At 39.3% G+C, this 19,838-nt stretch overlaps 1 protein-coding gene across 2 annotated transcripts; it reads left to right on the plus strand.

Moving 5' to 3' along the window:
* Positions 1-233: 233 nt before the first annotated feature.
* On the plus strand, positions 234-19,717 carry katnb1 (katanin p80 (WD repeat containing) subunit B 1). 2 transcript variants are annotated; one of them, XM_053634076.1, is made up of 20 exons: positions 234-482; positions 1,270-1,331; positions 1,619-1,749; positions 1,880-1,997; positions 2,499-2,599; positions 2,719-2,760; positions 3,943-4,026; positions 4,138-4,253; positions 10,157-10,225; positions 10,351-10,501; positions 10,923-11,104; positions 12,450-12,595; positions 12,733-12,783; positions 12,890-12,948; positions 13,056-13,214; positions 13,313-13,462; positions 13,558-13,634; positions 17,693-17,767; positions 19,018-19,134; positions 19,275-19,717. In XM_053634076.1, the coding sequence occupies exons 2-20, from the start codon at positions 1,292-1,294 to the stop codon at positions 19,408-19,410; spliced, it is 2,004 nt and encodes a 667-aa protein (XP_053490051.1). In that variant the 5' UTR covers positions 234-482; positions 1,270-1,291; the 3' UTR covers positions 19,411-19,717. The 2 variants fall into 2 exon arrangements, with proteins under 2 accessions (XP_053490051.1, XP_053490052.1); XM_053634077.1 differs by lacking the exon at positions 234-482 and adding an exon at positions 508-593.
* The last annotated feature ends 121 nt before the right edge of the window (positions 19,718-19,838 follow it).

Raw genomic sequence — 19,838 nt, forward strand, 5'->3', positions numbered from 1 at the left:
AAGTATAAACAATAACATTTTCTCTCCTCCCATCCAGTAGTTTCTGCCTTCTATAGACATGCTGGTGCTCCCCAACTACTTCCATTAAAATTCTTACACAAAACAGCTTGCAACAGAAAACACCACTGGTGCGAATGACATAGCAATCGCCAAAGCAGTCACGTGGTTGTGTGCTGAGGGGGAAACTGTGACGTCATTGGTCACGTGTTTTAGCTGAACGAATCAAGCACCGTGTAAAGTGTTTCTAAGCAACGGGTTTTTTTTTCCCCCCTACACACGCCTCGGAGCTCAGCAGCTACGTCCGCTACTCAGGCTATACTGCTTTTCCCCGTTTTGTTGGCATTTCTACAGAGTGAAGTGGTATTTATTAGCGTACTGTCTGGTATGTCCGAGCGCCTTCTTTAAATTCTGCTTCACAAGACTCAAACAGTTGATTGGTCGCGTCTTTCTCCTGAGGAACCAATCAGAACCGTTGTTATTTGGTAAGCACTGAGTGAGTTGCCACAAACAAAACAAAGCAATGTGTGCAGTTAGCCGGAGGAAATTGAATGATATTTGAATGACCCCTTAACAGGACCCAGTTTAGTTATCCGGTAAAAGCTCACAGAACCGTAGAACTGTTAACTGTTTTTTAGAATATTAGTCACTGTAACGGATCTGGGGGTTTCCTACTAGCTACAATAACTTCCTGTCAAATAAGCAAAATCCACAAGCGATACGGCATGAAAGCAAAGAAACTGTGAATTTTTATTTTAAATAAGTAAATGGAATTGAAGCTTTGTTACGACTAAGTGGTTAGAAAAGGTTAGCCAGGGGGTTTCCTCCTCCAGGTACTCCGGTTTCCTCCTCCAGTTCATAAACATGCGCTGTAGGCTGATTGACATTTCCAGATTCCACAGGAGAGAGTGTGTGTGTGTGTGTGTGTGTGTGTGTGTGTGTGTGTGTGAGAGAGAGAGAGAGAGAGAGATAGAGAGTGTGAGTGAGTGAGTGAGTGAGAGAGATAGATAGATAGATAGATAGTGAGAGATAGTGAGTGAGAGAGAGAGAGAGAGAGAGATAGATAGATAGATAGTGAGAGATAGTGAGTGAGTGTGCCCTGAGACGGGTTGGCACCGTGTCCAGGGTGTCCGCTGCCTTGTGTCCTGCCACCTTGCTACAACTTCTTGATCCAGCCATGTGAATGATTTCAATATGTTCTTTTGTCCAGGTATTGTCAAAATCACAGAGATCACATTAAATTTTGGGCTTATCTGTTCCTATATCTTACAGGGAGGTTGCTATTGTGTTGACCATGGCAGTGTCCAATGTCAAGAAAATGTCATGGAAACTGCGTGAGTACCTTTTTTAAGTGCTTTCGTTGTGTCCTTGTTTAGAATGAAACAACCAGTTTCTGTTCAGTTTTGGTTTTAATAATAATTGAGTTGTTAAATGAAATAATATTTAAGTAAGAATTCATAAAGGTAAAGGTATTTGCAGTCTAGGAAAAATTCTGATTTGTCTAATTGTTCCTGATAACTGGATTAGATTCTTTTGCTCGTTTAACTTATCCTTGAGGATTTTTACTGTAGTGTTACAGGTTTTATTTCTATCCGTAATGTACATTTCTACTCTGTTTTAGAAGATGTGGTGGCCCAGCCAAGTAACGTGTCTTCACTGGTGTTGGGTAAATCATCAAGTCGCTTGCTGGCTACAGGAGGGGAGGACTGCAGAGTCAACATCTGGGCTGTCAACAAATCTAACTGCATTATGGTAGCGGTCCCAATAACACACCTGTGTTCGAGAGTGGAAATGCTAAAGGATGTGTCTATTAACTTGTTTTTTTTCCCCTCTGAGGCATTTCCTGTCTGTCATGAGCTGATATTGTTGTGTCTTTGTGTAGAGTTTGACGGGCCACACAAGCCCTGTGGAATGTGTCCAGTTCAGTACCTCAGAGGAGCAGGTGGTAGCTGGCTCTCAGTCAGGTTCTCTGCGGGTCTGGGACTTGGAAGCTGCTAAAAGTGAGTTTTGTGCCTTTTTATATACACTCACCATCCACTTTATTAGGAACACCTGTACAACTTCCTGCAGTTCTCTTATCTAATCCATCTCGATGTTGTGTGCATCATCGAGTGAGATGCTTTTCTACTCGCCATGGTTGTAAAGAGTGATTATTTGAGTTACTCTATCCTTCCTGGCACCTCAGAGCAATCTGGGCATTTTCCTTTGACCCCTCTTATCAACAAGTCGTTTCCACCCAAAGAACTGTCACTCACTCAGTGTTTTTGTTTTCGTGCAATTCTGTGATGTGAACATTGTCATCATGTGATCTGATGTGAACACTAACTGAAGCTCTTGACCTGTATCTGCATGATTTTTTGCATTGCACTGCTACCACATGATAACATAACTGCATGAATGTGCAAGTGTATAGGGGTTACTAATAAAGTGGATGGTGAGTGTATGTGTTGGTGTGGGTTGACAGGGCGTGTATTTTTAAATGTGGTACGTCTTGTTTTTAGTATTTCGGACATTGATGGGTCACAAGGCTAATATCTGCAGTGTAGACTTTCACCCATTTGGGGAATACCTGGCCTCAGGTTCCATGGATACTAACATTAAGGTGACCAGAAGATGCACACACTTCTCCACTATACTTACTTATACAATTTAAATAACCTTCAAAAGAATATAAATGTTTGTGTATTGTACTTAAAAGCATAATAATATTGTCTCTTATAGTTATGGGATTTGAGGAGGAAAGGGTGTGTGTTCAGGTATAAGGTAAGTGAGTCATTATAAACTTCACCTAGAGCAGGAGTATTCAGTTAAAATTTGTGACTGTCCAGTAACATAAAATTCATATTTTAGGTTACTGGTTGTGATGTATGTTATTTATAAATTTAAAATAAATAAAAATCCAATGCAAAATGAAGAAAAGCTGTACATGGCAAAACAATCCAAAAACATATACATTTCAGTTAGGTCCCTGAAGATAAATTCACTATCGTAAATTCTGAAATGTGTCTCTCATTGCCCCATTTTCCTAATGAGTAAAGTTGTGCATGCTGAGCATCAAAAATAAAGTTTGTGGGGCAAAAAATACTTATTCTGTTTCTCATGCTTATTAGAACAACCTCTCTAAACAGTGTTTAAGTGATGATTTGTATAAATCTGGTGGCTAACTCTAGCAGAAAGCTGATGAAATAGCTTTCTATGGCTCAGCTAGAGAAAACAACGGTGAATGATTTAGGTTCCAGTCCCAGTACCAATGGACAGACTTCCCTTCTCAACCACTCATGGTTGCTCATCGTCTGTTAAGCATGTCGCATTCTTCAAGCTACCAAATAATCCCTTTGTCCGTGTTGAGTAGATACATGCATGTGCAACTATGCAAAAGTATAAATCGGCTTTAAATAGCCTGGACAATCAAGGAGTCAGTTGATAAGCTGCATGTGTTGAAGAATAGGGATAATAGAATTAATTTTGAATAGCAAAATATTTTGACGGTATAGGCAGTAGTGTAATTGTACAGTGTAAATAATGATAGACTTTATTGGTCATAGCACAGTGAAATTCTTTTCTTTGCATACCCCAATATTTCAGGAACTTGGGATCAGAGCGCATGGTCCGAATTTAGAATTTTATATATTTCTGTATAAATATGAGCCTAAATGATGATGATGATGATTGAGTCTTTAATGGTCACATGTATTACAGCACCTGTATGCCATATGCCAGCATGTTATGAAGTTAGGGTCAGAGCACAGGGTCAGCCATGATACGGAACCCCTGGAGCAGAGGGTTAAGGGCCTTGCTCAAGGCCCGACAGTGGCAGCTTGGTAGCACCGGGGCTTGAACCCCTGACCTTCCGATCAGTAACCCAGAGCCGTCACTGCCCCCAGTGTATTTCTGAATTCAGGTTTTGTTTTCTCTTCTTCATAAAAAAATGTACTTTTCACATAGGGTCATACTCAAGCAGTGCGTTGTCTGGGCTTTAGCCCTGATGGAAAGTGGCTTGCTTCAGCCAGTGATGACAGCACAATTAAGGTAAGACATGGTGCCTGTTTAACACTTAGATGTTTTATTTAAAATGTAGACATGCCCCTGGGTATTGTTTATATGTATTATCTTTGTGTGCTTTTCATTTTCCTACTCTAGCTTTGGGATTTAACGGCTGGGAAGATGATCACAGAATTCACAGCACACACATCAGCGGTTTCTGTTGTCCAGTTCCACCCAAATGAGTACCTTCTGGCTTCAGGAAGTGCTGACAGGTAGTGACTGTAATTGAGTGCATAAGAGAACCAAAGGAGAGTTGTTGATGTTTTCAAAGCAAAATTTTAATTAATACATTTTATTGTTCATTATTTGCCCATTACTTCTGGTTAGTGTGCAGCAGTTCTAAAAGCATACAATGTGAATACACAAACCAGAGGAAGAAAGAGAATCTCGACAGGTATCAAACAGTCCGTTACCTTGTCATCCATCATCAGTATGCTTTTCACACATTGCTAGTCTCAATAAACTAGCCAGTTAACTTAATCAATGAATAAAGTTAAGATGCAAAACACAAGGTATATGTTGTACCAAAAGCTATTTGCAACTGGGATCATTGGCTCTTCAGGATGCATTTCTCGGGAACAGGCACAGGACAGCTGACAAAAATAGGCTAGTTAATCAGAATCAGAGAATTTTGGACAATAAGTACAGATTAAACAGAAGTGTGAACAATGTCACAAGTGCAGAATTATGAATACCGTATCATATGCAATATACATCATATGATGTATAATATATCATATAATGTATTACTTTGTGGTTCAGGTCACAGTTCACTAATTCATTTGTGGGTTGGTGTTTATGAAGGGCTACAGCTCAGGGAAATAAACTCTGTCTACTTCTGTAAGTTTTTAGTGTCTGGTACCTCACCCTTAATGGAAGTGATTTTAAAAAGAATGAGTGGGGTTCGAGACAATTTTATCTGCTCTCCTCTTGGCTCTGCTGACATATACAGTAAGTTGGTGAGGGAGGGCAGGTCACAAGGGGATTGAATGATGTGTTGGCATTTGGCTTCTCCTGTGAGGTGGTAGAGCCAAACCAAACCATAATGGAGTATTCTTTGATTGCAGTGTATTTGATATGTGCAGAATTTCCTAAACTGCCACCGGTGTCATTGTTACAATCCCATTTCAGGTGAGTCGTAACTGTTATTGTAAGTTTGAATAGCTCCACCTGTTACCTCAAAGTTGTTACGACTGCACCAGGACACAGGCTGGTCCACCACTTGCCCAAATGCTCATCTGCATTCTGTATGAGTCTGATGATGGTTGTTTAAACCTTGGAAGTTTTTGGAAGGATCTTTGGCGGTTCAGTTATTTGTGTAAACAGAGGAGAGCATGGCTGATAACACAACCTTAAGCTGATCCAGGTTTGAGGGTAAGAGAGTCTGAAGCTTCCCAGTCTCACTTGCAGTTCCCTGTCAGTCTGGAAGCCCGAGATCCTCCAGCAGGTGGAGTTTGTTGTAAAAGATTGCTGTATAACAGTGAAGGGATCATGTGTTAAATGCAGAGGTGAAATCATCATGATTCTGACAGACAAGCATCTATGGATTAGCTGTAGCATTTGCTATTTTTAACCCCTTGATATGGTGATGCACTGTAGGAGACACCTGAAAACTATGCTTTTCTGCTTTTCTCAGCTGAAGCAGTAGTTAAATTGAAAGTAAATAAAATTTCTTTTGTATCCCTCATAAAGGATAGACTGCACCAAGAGGAGTGAGCACATATAAAAAGTGCTGCAATTCCTACAGCGTTCACCTGATTTGGATGTAAATGCACTCAAAGCTGAAAATCTGCACTTTGAGTTTATATTCATTTAATTTTAACTCCTATCTGTTTCACTGTCTTCATGTCCTTGCTTTCTTTCTATTACCCTTTTTTATGTCTTTCTTTTTATAAACACTCTAGCAACCACCTAGGATAACATATCAACTTCCCAGCAACACATTAGCAACCAGCCTGGACACCCTAGCAACAGTCCAGCAAATACCTACTATAGCAGTCACCCGAAATACTACAGCAACAACCTAGCAACCACCAGGAGCCCCATAACAACTGCAAATTTTTCCAGCCCTTTTGTTATTTTTTCGGCATTTTGTTATTGTTGATTTAGATGCGTTGTATGCGTTTACACATTTTTCGTTGAAACTCAGCATTTTAACATTGGAGTATGCTGCTACAGGATATCACTCCAAAATGTACAAAAAGAGTAGTCCAGGATTAATGTGAAATCAAATCGATCAGTGTACAGTGTATTTGACCTAGGTAACATAAGTCAAGTATATAGTTAACATCAGTTAACCTTATTTATTAGGGATGTGTAACGCGCTTTGTGTTCTCTCAATTGGTTCTCTTCGCAACCATTAACTGGGTTGTTTCCTCCTGTGTGCGAGTGTCCTGTGTCACTCAATATAGCCTATGCTTAATAATCATGAAATAGGAGTGGGAGAGCACAACATTAGGCTGAGTTTGCTGACAATCAATTACTCTCACTTGGTCGAAGGTGTGCCGGACGCTGTCATCATGCTACTGCTCCAAGGGGAAATCCCCATGGGGAATCCCTGCAAAGAGGGGAGGGCCCCCCCCCCCGATGTATCCCTAACGTGGAGCTGACGTAGACGCCTCCCAAGCCAATGCTGTGCACATCCCACACCGTTTTTCACTATTGCAGGTCCCATCCATAAACATTTCTCTGCTTGGGACCCTGGCCAATTTGTCCCCAAAATTAGTGGATGGGTGAGTGAGGACTAATTGCCGCCTCCACTATATGTTTTTGCCACCAAAATGAATGATGACCGGCACCAGCGGATATTTCTGAACATTCCCTTGCACATGTGTCACATTCACTAAATGTGCTTTTCCCAATGCCTCACCTTGAACCAAGCGTTGGTGAATTGAGGTCTGGTTACAGCCCGAATCCACCAATGTGAGGTATGTACCCCCTTGAACACTCACTGGTATGCGGTATGTCCCACCTCCATCATGTGGTATTGGTCCTGAAAATGCCCAGCTCCCCGTAACACCAACACACTGGCCCAGGCTTTAGTCCTACACCTGCGGCTTCGGATTCACCCACCTGGGGAAGAGAAGAGACGGTCACAGCGGGAAAGGAAGGGGCAGGGAAAGCATGGGAGACCGGCTATCGTGGGTATGGGCCCCCATCTCCATGGAGCAGGTACAGGGAGAGGGCGGGGAGAAGAGGGGGAGGTATGAGAGCAAGAAAGAAGGGAGGGGCTTGCCTGTGCTCAGATATGCCACTAAGTGATCCTCCGCCACGTAGACCACCTCGGCGGTGGCACTGGACCCATTCCGCCATCCCTTCCAGAAGTCAGGCGATAAACTGCTCCAGCACCATGAGATCGATCACATCCTCAGCACTGCGTCCCTCAGCCAGCAGCCACCCTTCTGGGCGAATGCAAACAGGCAGTCGAGTCCGTGAAAGGTCAGTCGAAAGTGCTGACGGTGCTGTTCTGGCGCCTGGCTTCACCCTCCATTCACAAACCGGCGCTCGAGCACGCCCCTGCTTCCACAGGATGCCACCGAAAAGTTCATCTAAAAAAAAAGTAACATTTTGACCATTTACAGCCATTGTTTTCTAAAATCGTACGAAAAAAACATTAAAGCTTACAAAGAAGTGTCAAATGTAACAGTTTACAAATTCTTTTATTGGTAATGAAAATTAGAATGTGATCAAGTTGTTGTTTGCTCTCCTGTGCTGGTCATTCTGTAATGGTCGTGGTAGAACCTGGAGAGTGTATACAGGGTGTGTTTTGGATGAGATGTGGACACACAAAAATCTTTTACCTAAGAATAGGAAGAAAGTAAACTTTTCTACTGGAAGCTTACATCTTCCTTCATGTAAACCTTTCTGTTGTCTATATCTTACCGTATAGCCCTGCATATATGTGCACTGCAGTTTCTACCTTGGACAAGTGATTCGTAAAAGATAAATGCACGATATAAATTTTTTTACTGTTTTCCCCCACATCCCATTTCCACTGCCTCACACTTTTACAGTACCTAGAAATAGACTAGGTGGACAGCCCAGCTAAACATGAAACGTATACATACATTATGGCTTTAGTAGTGCATTGTTATTCACATCATGGCTGTTATTTCAAAATGTATGGTATTGTTATATTTATAAAGTGACTTCATACACTTGCAACACTGGCTGAACTTCATGGCAGGAGGACATGGGAGACAGGCGTGTTGAATTGCAGAGCTGTGTTTTTGCCTTCTATTTTCAGTGTAGGATAAAACCTGTCAAGCATGTACTTTCCAGCTTGGGCAAAAGAAGCTTCCTGACAAACGGTGTGTTCTTCTGAACAGCCAGTGGTACATCATTATAATAAAAACTGACATTTTCTTGCATTTGACCCAAGCACGTCATGTTCATCCCTCAACATGGCATGCTCCCCACTCATTTTTTTAATGTTATTTATTTATTTATTTTTTGGACATGGATCAAAACCATAATTATGCATTGTTCCCCAGATACTACTCTGAACTGTTGATCAGTTAAAGCCTTCACTTACATTGTTATTTAGCATATACTCTGATCCATACTGCACTCTCTTGCATAGATTCGTCACAAGAGAAAACATCAGGATCTATGGACTGGACCAGGAACAGCATTATGAATGCTCTTTAGATTTTTAGTAGCTTGTAACAGAAGTTGAGAGCTTCTGTCATCAGCCGAGGTTGCATTCTCCAGATGTTGTGAAGAAGATATCTGAAGGATCTAGTAGTTGATGATGTGATTGTAGAAGTTAAACCTGTTAAAATTACACTAAGAAAGCCAGATAGACTTAAAGCGTGTTGCTTGTGTAGGGTGTTCTGCAAATTAGCTTTCCCCTTGCTGAGCTACAAATAATGCAGCACATGGGTCCAGGTACAAGATAAATGCATGTGTTAACACCAAACTCCAATTTATAATTTTTGTATAATTTAATTATAATTGTTATAATTTATAAAGCTGGGGTAACTTATCACTCTAGGCATTTAACTTACTATTATTAATCCATTAAGCAGGTTTATTACAAAATATAAAAAAAGGAGTAAAAACACAAGAAATATGTGGGATGTGAAAGGAATCATAAAATCAGTGGATGAAAAGTAAGCAGACCAAAAGCCAAAGGCCAGGACCAAATTGTCTTGTTTATACCAATGAGCGAACCTTTCTGTTACAAGGGCAGATATTAGTCCTTAGTCAGAACACACATCATCCTTACATGTGTGGAAACAGACAGTAAAGTTGTGTGTCATTTAGGAGTGTTGGTGGAAATTTACACAGTATGATAACCTAGTCTAAAAATTTCATGGTTTCACAGTATCACAGCCATTTAAAATCATACAAGGTAGTGGTGAAAATGAAAGAAAAAAAATATTGCAAAAAGTTTAATAATAATAATTCCTTAGTTTATATAAGACTTTTCTAGGCACTCAAAGTGCTTTATATAGTACTGGAAGGGGAAATCTCCTTAACCACCACTAGTGTGTAGCATCCACCTGGATGATACGATGGCAGCCATAAAGCCAGGATGCCCACCACACACCAGCTATTACTGTAGAGGAGAGAGTGATGTAGCCAATTCAGAGATGGAGATTACTAGGGGGCGATGGTAGAGAAGGGCCAATGGGGGAATTTTGGGGGATTTTTAATGACCACAGAGGGTCAGGACATCAGTCTCATCTGAAAGACGGTGCTGTTTGTACGCTATAGTGTCCATATCACTATACTGGGGCATTAGGTCCCACACAGACCACAGGGTGAGCGCCCCCTGCTGGCCTCACTAATACCACTTCCAGCAGCAACCTTAGTTTTCCCCATGAGGTCTCCCATCTGTTGAAAGTGTGTTGCATTTCCTTGCAGACAATTGACCATGTAATCCACATATTAATATGCAGTAACTCCTTTGCAAATTATGCTGAAAGTATGCATGAAAGTGCTGAAATTATGCATTTTACTGATGAACAATAAATAAATCCCTTTGTTTGCACTATGTAGTTTTCACAAAAATAAATGTCTATATTGATATATGCATAATGTGAGCTTTGTGTCAACTTTCAGGGCTTCTTACATTTGAGGTTTATAACAGAAAGTTTGTTTTTGGCAGGACCATAAAGTTATGGGATCTGGAGAAATTCAAGATGATTGGCTCATCAGAGGGTGAAACATCTGGAAGGTTATTATCTAGATCTCTAGAGGTCATGATTTTATACTGCACTGAAGTTTAAAAAAAAGTTTGTGATATAACCGTCCCCTTCAGATTTTCCTCTCTCTCTCTCTCTCTCTCTCTCTCTCTCTCAGGTGTGTCTTATTCAGTCCTGATGGTAGCTGTTTATACAGTGGCTCACATGACACATTGCGTGTGTATGGCTGGGAGCCAGACTGCTGCTTTGATGTAGTACATGTAGGCTGGGGCAAAGTGGTTGACTTTGCAATCTGTAACAGTCAAATGGTCAGTAACTCACTTTGACTTATTTTTTCTGTATTTGTAAATATGTTTATACACACATATTTAGAAGTCCCTGGGATAATGGAGTCAGCATGTTTATGTTTATTAGTTAGAAAGCTGATGTTAATGATGAACATTTTGATTGTTATATTTGCCTAGATTTGGCTCTGCTAAATGATCGACTAACTAAATTGGTTAAGGTTAATCTTGGTTGTTAGGGTAAATTTCCCAATTTTACTGCTGCTGAGTAAATAATATAAAAATGACAAAATAAAACTATCGATCTGTGAAAAATGTTACTAGACAAGTAATAGCCACTATTGTTCAAAATATACTGAACTTTTCTTTCAAGCTAATCAATAAAAGAGTGTCTTAATTGTGCTGAAAAATGACTCCTCTTTATCTCAATTTTTGCTGTTGTTAGATTGGAGTGTCGTGCAGCCAGACGAATGTGAGCTTGTATGTTGTGGATCTGGACCGAGTGAAGAAATCAGGAGTTGTCCAAGAACAAATTCATGGTGGCAAGCCACTTGCTGCACCCATTCCTATAGGAGTAACACTAAGGCGCAACTATGAGCGTCCCACCATGTCCTGCAGCAGACAGAAGTTCGTCTCCGTACTCTTTTGTGCCTAGACAGACATTGCCATAATTATATAGATTAAAGTTGTCTGTCTAATTCGTTAACTTCAATTAGATTAATTTTTGAACTAATTAATTCTAAAAAAAACAATGAATCCTAGAATTAAGACATACACTGGTTGTGGGTGTGTTAATGGACTTATCTAAGTCAGTGGTTCTCAACTGGGGGCGTGAATTTTTTTTTAGAATTCAGACATTGCATCATTTGGGTCCTCTGTGTATTGCTTTTCAAATAGAATGTGCATAAATTGAAAAACTCTGCATTCTCTCTCCTTCTGTATTTTCTTTTTGCTGGGGAGAGGCGGAGTAAGCTCTATCTATTTTTATTTTTTATAAAAATAGACAGCCTTTTATGTCGCGGTCAGTGCAGACCAGTGTTGCCAACTTAGCGACTTTTCAGACCTAGCGCCTAGCAACTTTTTGGACAAACCTTAGCAACTTTCCAAATGTCACCAGTACTGTCCTGCAAGCGCGAGGTCTTTCTTTCCCGCTGCACTCACACCTCTCTCTGCGTCTGCTCTGTTCAGAGCCGGAGATTTAAAAATGTCCTGGATAACGAGACGCCCTTCGTCCCTATTTACATCATTCGTATGCAAATGTTTTTAGAACGCAACACGAATGTAATGCAACATGTTTTACATGTAAAATAGTCCATGTTATTACAACCTAGTACTCTTGTTCAGAGTAGTTGTAGTGTTCAGAAACATTTTGATCATTCATCTTACATACCTGTCTGTTATATAGTTTTATAAAAGTCGTTATTTTAAAAAAAAAATCACACGTTATGAAAAATAATATAAAAAAATACCAAAACACGAAAGCAAAAAAAATCTATTAAACGCACATTTTATTTTTTGTGTGTGTATGTATGTATGTGTGTGTGTGTGTGTGTATATATATATATATATATATATATATATATATATATATATATATATATATATATATATATATATATATATATAATATAATATAATGTGTATGTATGTGTGTGTGTGTGTGTGTGTGTGTGTATATATATAATATATACACATTATGTATATAGAGAGAAAGAGAGAGAGATTTTTTTAAAATATAGAACAGGTAATCATTATACCTGGTCTCCTCCAATATTGGGGGGGGGCATGCGACATGATGGGGAAGGCTAGGGGCGGGCTTTAGTTGCAAAAGGTTGAGAACCTCTGATCTAAGTGATTCATGGTGTGTATGGGTTTATTTAGCTTGTGTATATATCCATACATAAAAGACTTAATATTTTTGGGTTATGTAAATTTAAAGTTGTGTTATGTGAAGTTAAGATTCTGTATGCAGAATGAAACAGAATGCAGATGGAGACAGGTGTGTTGAGGGGGAGAGGCGTAGCCCTAGCAGCGAGGATGAGCGTGATGAGGAGAGCAAAGCAGAAATCACAAATCCAGATGATTATAAAGAGATATTTCAGCCCCGCAGTGCTATCTGTGAGAGAACTACATGAGCATGCATTTTACTTTACACTGTACTTCTGTTGTTTACCAATTGAGCTTACTCTATATCTCAGCCAAACTCTGACAGTCTCTCTGCTTCTCTCTTGTACTCTCTGGTATTTTCTGCCCAGCACGAACACCTCCCAAAAGGCGTGAACCCTTCCCTGCACCACTTGTGGATGGTGAGTTTCTTTATACTTTATATTGAGGGCTGTTTGTGTGTATTTGTGTTTATGATGGCGCTCCCATTTTTCCTAACAGTTACAAAATATTCTGTATCTACTTTAGAAAGTTTCCAGGTGAAGCCCCACTTAGCAGAAGAAATCATTACTACATTGCCTGACCAAGTATGTCCCTGAAGCATATCAACTCTAACCCCAACCCCAATCTTGCATGTAAACGTATTTTAAAGCTCAGTGATGTTATGTAACTTCATTTGCATCTGTCTGTACAGCTGAAGGCCCCCAATGTTTCCTGCACAGTAACGCCCACAGCTCCAGCCCAGCCTGTATCAGTCTCAAGGCATGTTGTCACGACATCCAAACTCGAACCCAAATTAGCCGTTAACCCCTCCATTGAGCCCCTCGGCCTTATTTTCGGGGACATTTTACAAGTGAGTGCCGCTTTCTGTTTTTGGGTAACATTTCAAATTCTTACACATTCAAGTTCTGTGTTTTGTAAGTTGGTTATGTATGTCTTTGTGTAAATGAGCCTGGACTAAGTGGAAACACCAGTGTCACAGCAGATGAAGAGGCATTGGTTCAGATCAGAAAAGGGCATAGTACTATGTGTGTGATGTTGACTAGCAGACACAAAAACCTTGACACAGTACGGGCTCTCTGGGCTGGTGGCGACATCAAGGTAAGTGTTGAACAAGTCTGGTATACAGTATATACAAGAACAGAGAATTTGCCCTGGGTCTGTGATTTGCTCTCAAGCACTGCTTCATATTTCAGACATCACTCGATTCTGCTACATCCATGAATGATCTGTCCATTGTGGTGGACATCCTCAATATAATCAACCTCAAACCGTAAGCATACGCCTACAGCCTCACACACAACCTCGCATTGATTTAAAAACTGAACTTAATTTCAGAACAATCAGGTTCAGAATTATTGGCACCCTTAGTAAAGAATAAAAGGATATATATATATATATATATATATATATATATCTCTGTGTGTGTTTATGTATATTAGTGGTTAGATGAATCATATATTCATTCATCCTTAGTAACTGCTTTATCCTGGTGAGGGCGGTAGTGAATCTGGAGGTCATCCAGGGAACACTGAGCACAGAAAATTCACCCCAGATGGGACACCAGTCCATCACAGGCCACCAATCACAAATGCATTCACACACTCATTCAGACCTATGGGCAGTTTAGTGTAGCTAATCCACCTACCTGCATGTATTTGGGAGGTGGGAGATAACCGGAGAACCCAGAGGAAACCCATGCAAACACGGGGATAACATGCTTAACTTCTGAGCTCAGGATCAAAATGTGAGGCTGCAATGCTAACCCCCACGTTGCTACCGTGCCACCCATAGTTGTCTTAATCTCACACTGAAAACATGAGAAATCTCACCTTTAATTGAAGAATATTTAGGATTAAAAAAAGTATATTTAAAACCCTTATAATTGTTTTTGTTTGTTTTGTTTATTTTATTTATTTATTTATTTATTTATTTTTTATATATAACCACATTTATTACAATTAGAATAATTCTTTTTAAGGTACACTACAGTATACAAGGAATTTGGCTTAGTAGTTGAGCTATTCTGCTTATAAACATTACAGTAAAATAAAGATGATGGAGAAAACAGTGGTACATAATAGGTTTGTTATGGTCTGAGGTGGATATTATACAGTGCTGTGAAAAAGTATTTGCTGTTCTCTTCTATTTGATTTCTCTTGGGTTTTGTGTATATCTCATACTAAATTGTTTCAGAAATTAAAACAAAAACTAAGATGAAACAAAGGCAATCTGAGTAAACACAAAATACAGTTTTGAAATGATAGTTATTTACTGAAGCAAAAAATTTATCCAATACCAACTGGGCCTGTGTGAAAATGTATTTGACCCCGTAGTTTCCCAAATCTATGAAACTACATTCATAATGGGATTCAGCTGGAGTAGACACAACCAGACCTGATTACTGCAAACCCTGTTCAATCACATCGACACTTAAATAGAACTTTCTCAACTGCATGAAGTTGGTTAAAAGTGCTTACCCAGTAACACACTATGCCAAAGATGAAAGAAATTCCAGAAATGATGATGAAGAAGGTGATTGAAATACATCAGTCTGGGAAGGGTTACAAAGCTATTTCTAAGGCTCTGGGACTCCAAAGAACCACAGTGAGAGCCATTATCCACAAATGGAAAAACTCTGCACAGTAGTGAACCTTCCCAGAAGTGGTCGAACTTCCAAAATTCCTTCAAGAGCACAGCAACGACTCATCCAGCAAGTCACAAAATACCCAAGGACAATATCAAAGGACCTACAGGCCTCTCTTGAATAAATAAAGGTCACTGTTCATGACTCCACTATCAGAAAGACACTGGGCAAAAATGGCTTCCATGGAAGAGTGGCGAGGAGAAAACCACTGCTAACCCAGAAGAACATTTAAGGCTCAGAATTTTGCCAAAACACACCTTGATGATCCTCAAACCTTTTGGGAGAACGTTCTGTGGATTGATGAGTTGAAAGTGGAACTGTTTGGAAGACAGGGTCCCGTTACATCTGGCGTAAATCAAACACAGAATTCCACAAAAAGAAAATCATACCTACGGTCAAGCATGGTGCTGGCAGTGTGATGGTGTGGGGATACTTTGCTGCTTCAGGGCCTGGGCAACTTGCAATAAATGAGGGAAACATGAATTCTGCTCTCTACCAGAAAATCCTAAAGGAGAATGTCCGGTCTTCAGTCCGTAAGTTGAAACTCAAGCACAACTGGATTCTGCAGCAAGACAACGATCCAAACATAGGAGTAAGTCCTAGAAGTAAGTGAAAGACTGATCTCCAGTTATCGGAAGCGTTTGGTTGCAATTATTGCTGCTAAAGGTGGCACAACCAGGGGCAATTAAGGGGGCAATTAGTTTTTCACATTAGAGATCGGTGTTGGATAACTTTTTTTTTGCTTCATTAAAAAAAAAATTACAAAAAGTAAATAATTGTTGTGTTTATATTCAGGTTGCCTTTGTTTTATGTTTTATTTCATTTGAATATCTAAAACTATTTAGTATGATGTACACAAAAACAGAAGAAATACTTTTTCACAGCACTGTACATCTATTGTACTTTAAGTAAAAAAAATTAAAAAGAATATTGTACAGAGGAGTGGTGCAAAGATAAATATTGCACAGAAAAAACGGTGTATGTGGAAATCGGCTTTTCCTGTGTCTGGTGATTTTGACATTGATCTAAAGCATCCGCTTCCTTCCTGGCACAGGAGGTGAACTGGTCCTTCAGAGAGGGAAGGTTTCTTCCTTTGAGTTCTTGAGCCAACCTGACAATGATTACAGTCTGTTCAGCTCATTACTGGTTGCAGAGCCAAATCAAACTGTTCTTGAGGTGGCGAGGACAGACTTAATGGTGACTTAGTAGAACTCAGCAAACCACTCTTACTGCAGTTTGAACTTTTTTTTTAACTGTCACAGCAAGGACATTGCTGGGCTTTTTTGGCAATGCAATTAATGTTGGCATCCCACTCTAGCTCCTGAAAGATAGTGGTTACCAGGCATTTGAAACTTTCAACAACCATCACAGTCTTATCCATTATGATAAAGGAAAGCAGTACTCCAATTTTTTGGACTAGACACCTCCTGTGTTTAGTAATTTGCCCACCTCACTTTTCCAACATAACAGCACCAAGTATTCTGAGATTAATAATGAATCTTTTCAGATCCTCCCAATTTCCTGGTCTGCTCTTATGGACTCTCCATTTCGGTTCACCCCACAAATTTTCAGTGGGGTTCAGGACCTGGGATTGGGATGAGCATGTCAAATGTATGAGTCTCTGATTTATAGAACCATTTTGGTGTACATTTAGAAGTTTGGACCTGCTAGTTGATCCAAACATAACCCAGAATGCTTTTTCGAGTCAAAGTTACAGTACCATCTAGCATTTGTGGTTCTATTTGTCCAAAACGGTCTACGGTCAGGCCATAATGAAAAGACGGAGAAAGATCGGAGACCCTCTGGTTCCCAAAACTTCACGGATAACCACAGAACAAACCTGTTGCAGCATGCCTTTGAGCAAAACTGAGGTCCATATGCCGACTACTTGTGCAATGGCTCTGATTTTCCCTCTTTTCTCAGCTTCAAAATGGCTTGCTTTTCTCCCATAGACAGCTCTCTGGTCTTCATGTTGGTTTATTCTTTTTAACAACAAATGCAGTCTTCACAGGTCAAACCTAGGCCTCAAACCAAGAGTAAACATTCAAAGCTATTAATTGCTTTACAATCAATTTAACAGGACACACCTGAGCAGCAAGATACACCGATCAGTCACATGTTCCAATATTTTTGATCACTTGAAAAATGGATGGATTCAAACTAAACATGTCGTCATTTTCTGAGTTGTTTAACACATCCAGATATAAAGAAAGGGAAACGAAACCTGATATTCTGATCCATCATCTCGTACATGTGGTGTTTTTTTTTTGTTGTTGTTGTTTGTTTGTTTTTTTTTGTTTGTTTTTTTTTTTTATCTCAAACCCAAATGTCTTCAGTGTATAGCAAAAAAGAAGAAAAGAGAATTGGCCTTCCAATGTTCCAATACTTTTAGAGGGGACTGTGTAGTTATTATATAAACTTGTTATATAAAATTTCTGTGCCAGTAACTTTGAGCCACATGATCCACTTGTTTTCTATTTGCTTTGAATAAATTTACCTCAAATAAAGGTTATTTTCTTTACTCAAATTAACCACAAACTCTTTTTTGATTACATTTTTACCCATCTTTACCAATAGTGCCAATAATTCTGGGCTATTAGTATTACTATATCTACTGCTACTAATAGTAATAATAAGAAGATGCATAAGAATAAACTGGACACCTGGAATCTGAATATCTTTAGGCCACTTTGGAAACTAGACACCTGCATGACCATCTTGCCCCAGCTTGAGGAGTTGCTACAGAGTAAATATGAAAGGTGAGCATCAGCTTCTACACACTGAAATATGCTTGTATAGGGTTTCTAATGAGTGCACAAGTATTTACATATGACTCTTGCTGACTTTTTCATAAACCGTGACTTTAATGGATAATCTGTCTATTTTTGTCTCTTGTTCACACACCTATTTATTTATTTATTTATTTATTTATAGCAGGAGCTCCCTACTCTTCCTGACCAAGACATTTGTTTGTTGTGCTTTTGATAAAAAGCTGTCAGTTGAGCTTCCGTTAGTGAAGACTCATTTTGTTACACTTATGTTAAACTTATCTGTACAAAACAGAAGTGTTTATTTAGCTGTATTGAGCTATTCTATTTTCTTACTTTGCATCAAGGTGGCTGTTTATCAAGGGACTGATTATTAAACATCTCTCACACTCCCATCCTCTACAATCTCCATGGTCTTGTTTGTAAAGTCTTTAGCTTAATGTGAATTAACAGGGATTTTTTTTCTCTCATCGTAGGGTGCTATATTAAAGGAATGAGAGAAAATATGGGTGCTGTGTTTTTTAAAAAAATTTTTTATTTTTTATTTCTATTACAATGGCCTTCCATTGTTTTTTAAAAAGTTTGCAGATACACTCAACATCCACTTTATTAGGAACACCAGTAAATTCATGCAGTTATCTAATCAGCAAATTGTGTGGCAGCAAAGCAAAAATCATAGAGAAATAGGCCGAGAGCTTCAGTTAACGTTCACATCAAACATCAGAATGGAGAAAAAACTGTGATCTCTGTGGCTTTAACCGTGGCATGGTTGTTAGTACCAGATGGGCTGGTTTGAGTACTGTTGCTCTCCTGGGAGACTGTTGTGTGTGAAAATCCCAGGAGATCAGCAGTTTATGAAATATTCAAACCAGCCCGTCTGGAACCAACAACCGCATCAGAGTTACAGTCACAGAGATCACGCTTTTTCCACATTCTGATGTTTGATCTGGACATTAACTGCAGCTCTTGGCCTGTATCTGCATGATTTTATGCACTGTGCATGATTGGATAACTGCATAAATGAGGTGTATAGGTGTTCCTAATAAAGTGGATGGTGAGTGTAGCTCAGTTCTAGTGCTGCTAGATCCAAAAACAGGACCGGAGGTTTTTGGATAACACATGGGTGAATTTGTTCTGCAATAAGGTTTTTTTTTTTGTGCAAATTTTCATGAAGGGATTTATTAATAATTCGTTAGTTCATGATTTCTTGCTCTCTCCTTCCCTTTCTCTCTGCTTCCTAGTTACATGCAGACTGGGTGCATGTCTTTGAAGTTAATTTTGAAGCGCTTTTGGCCATTAATCTCAGACACACTGAATGCTCCCCCATCTGTTGGAGTGGACATTACACGAGAGGAGAGGTTTGTGTAACATACCTAACATTTGTACAGTCCAGTGGTACAACTGTGTCACTTGTGTAAACATTCGTGGTCTACTGTACCATACTTTCTAATGTACAGGCATGTGAATGTGTGCATACTTTTTGTTCCCTGACTTCCAGGCACCAGAAGTGTAAGATGTGCTATAAGCAGCTGAAGAACCTCAGTAACGTAGTGAGGAACCGTGCAGAGCAAGTTGGTCGACATGGCAGTACTTTCAAAGAACTGCAGCTACTTATGGCCCCTTTGGATTACTAAAACACAATCACTTTCCTTATTGCTTAATATCACACACAAAGATTGGTCTCAGTAAGCTCTTATGTAACAAAGCACTCACCAGGACATGATTGAGGAGGAAGTCCAGAAGTCTGCTAGGCTATATGAATAAACTTCATAAACACTATGTAATGAATTATTACAGCATACGTCATCAGGAAAATTTAATTTACTGTGTACTTATAAAACTGCTTTTGTTTGGGAGATAAATTTCTTTCTGTAATTCCTTTTATATAAAGAAAAAGTATGTACTGTTTTTTTCTTCAAATAAAATACATCGATCCTTGTTTTCTAATTTGTAAATATATGTTGTTTCAAGTGTTTCAAATTTACAAAGTTTTTCATTTACATTTTTTTTCCGCTGCAGGACCTGTTTGTATGGCATTACAAACTTTGTGTGTATTAAAAAA

The sequence above is a fragment of the Ictalurus furcatus genome, chromosome 10 (assembly GCF_023375685.1).
Source record: "Ictalurus furcatus strain D&B chromosome 10, Billie_1.0, whole genome shotgun sequence".
NCBI classification, from domain to species: domain Eukaryota; kingdom Metazoa; phylum Chordata; class Actinopteri; order Siluriformes; family Ictaluridae; genus Ictalurus; species Ictalurus furcatus.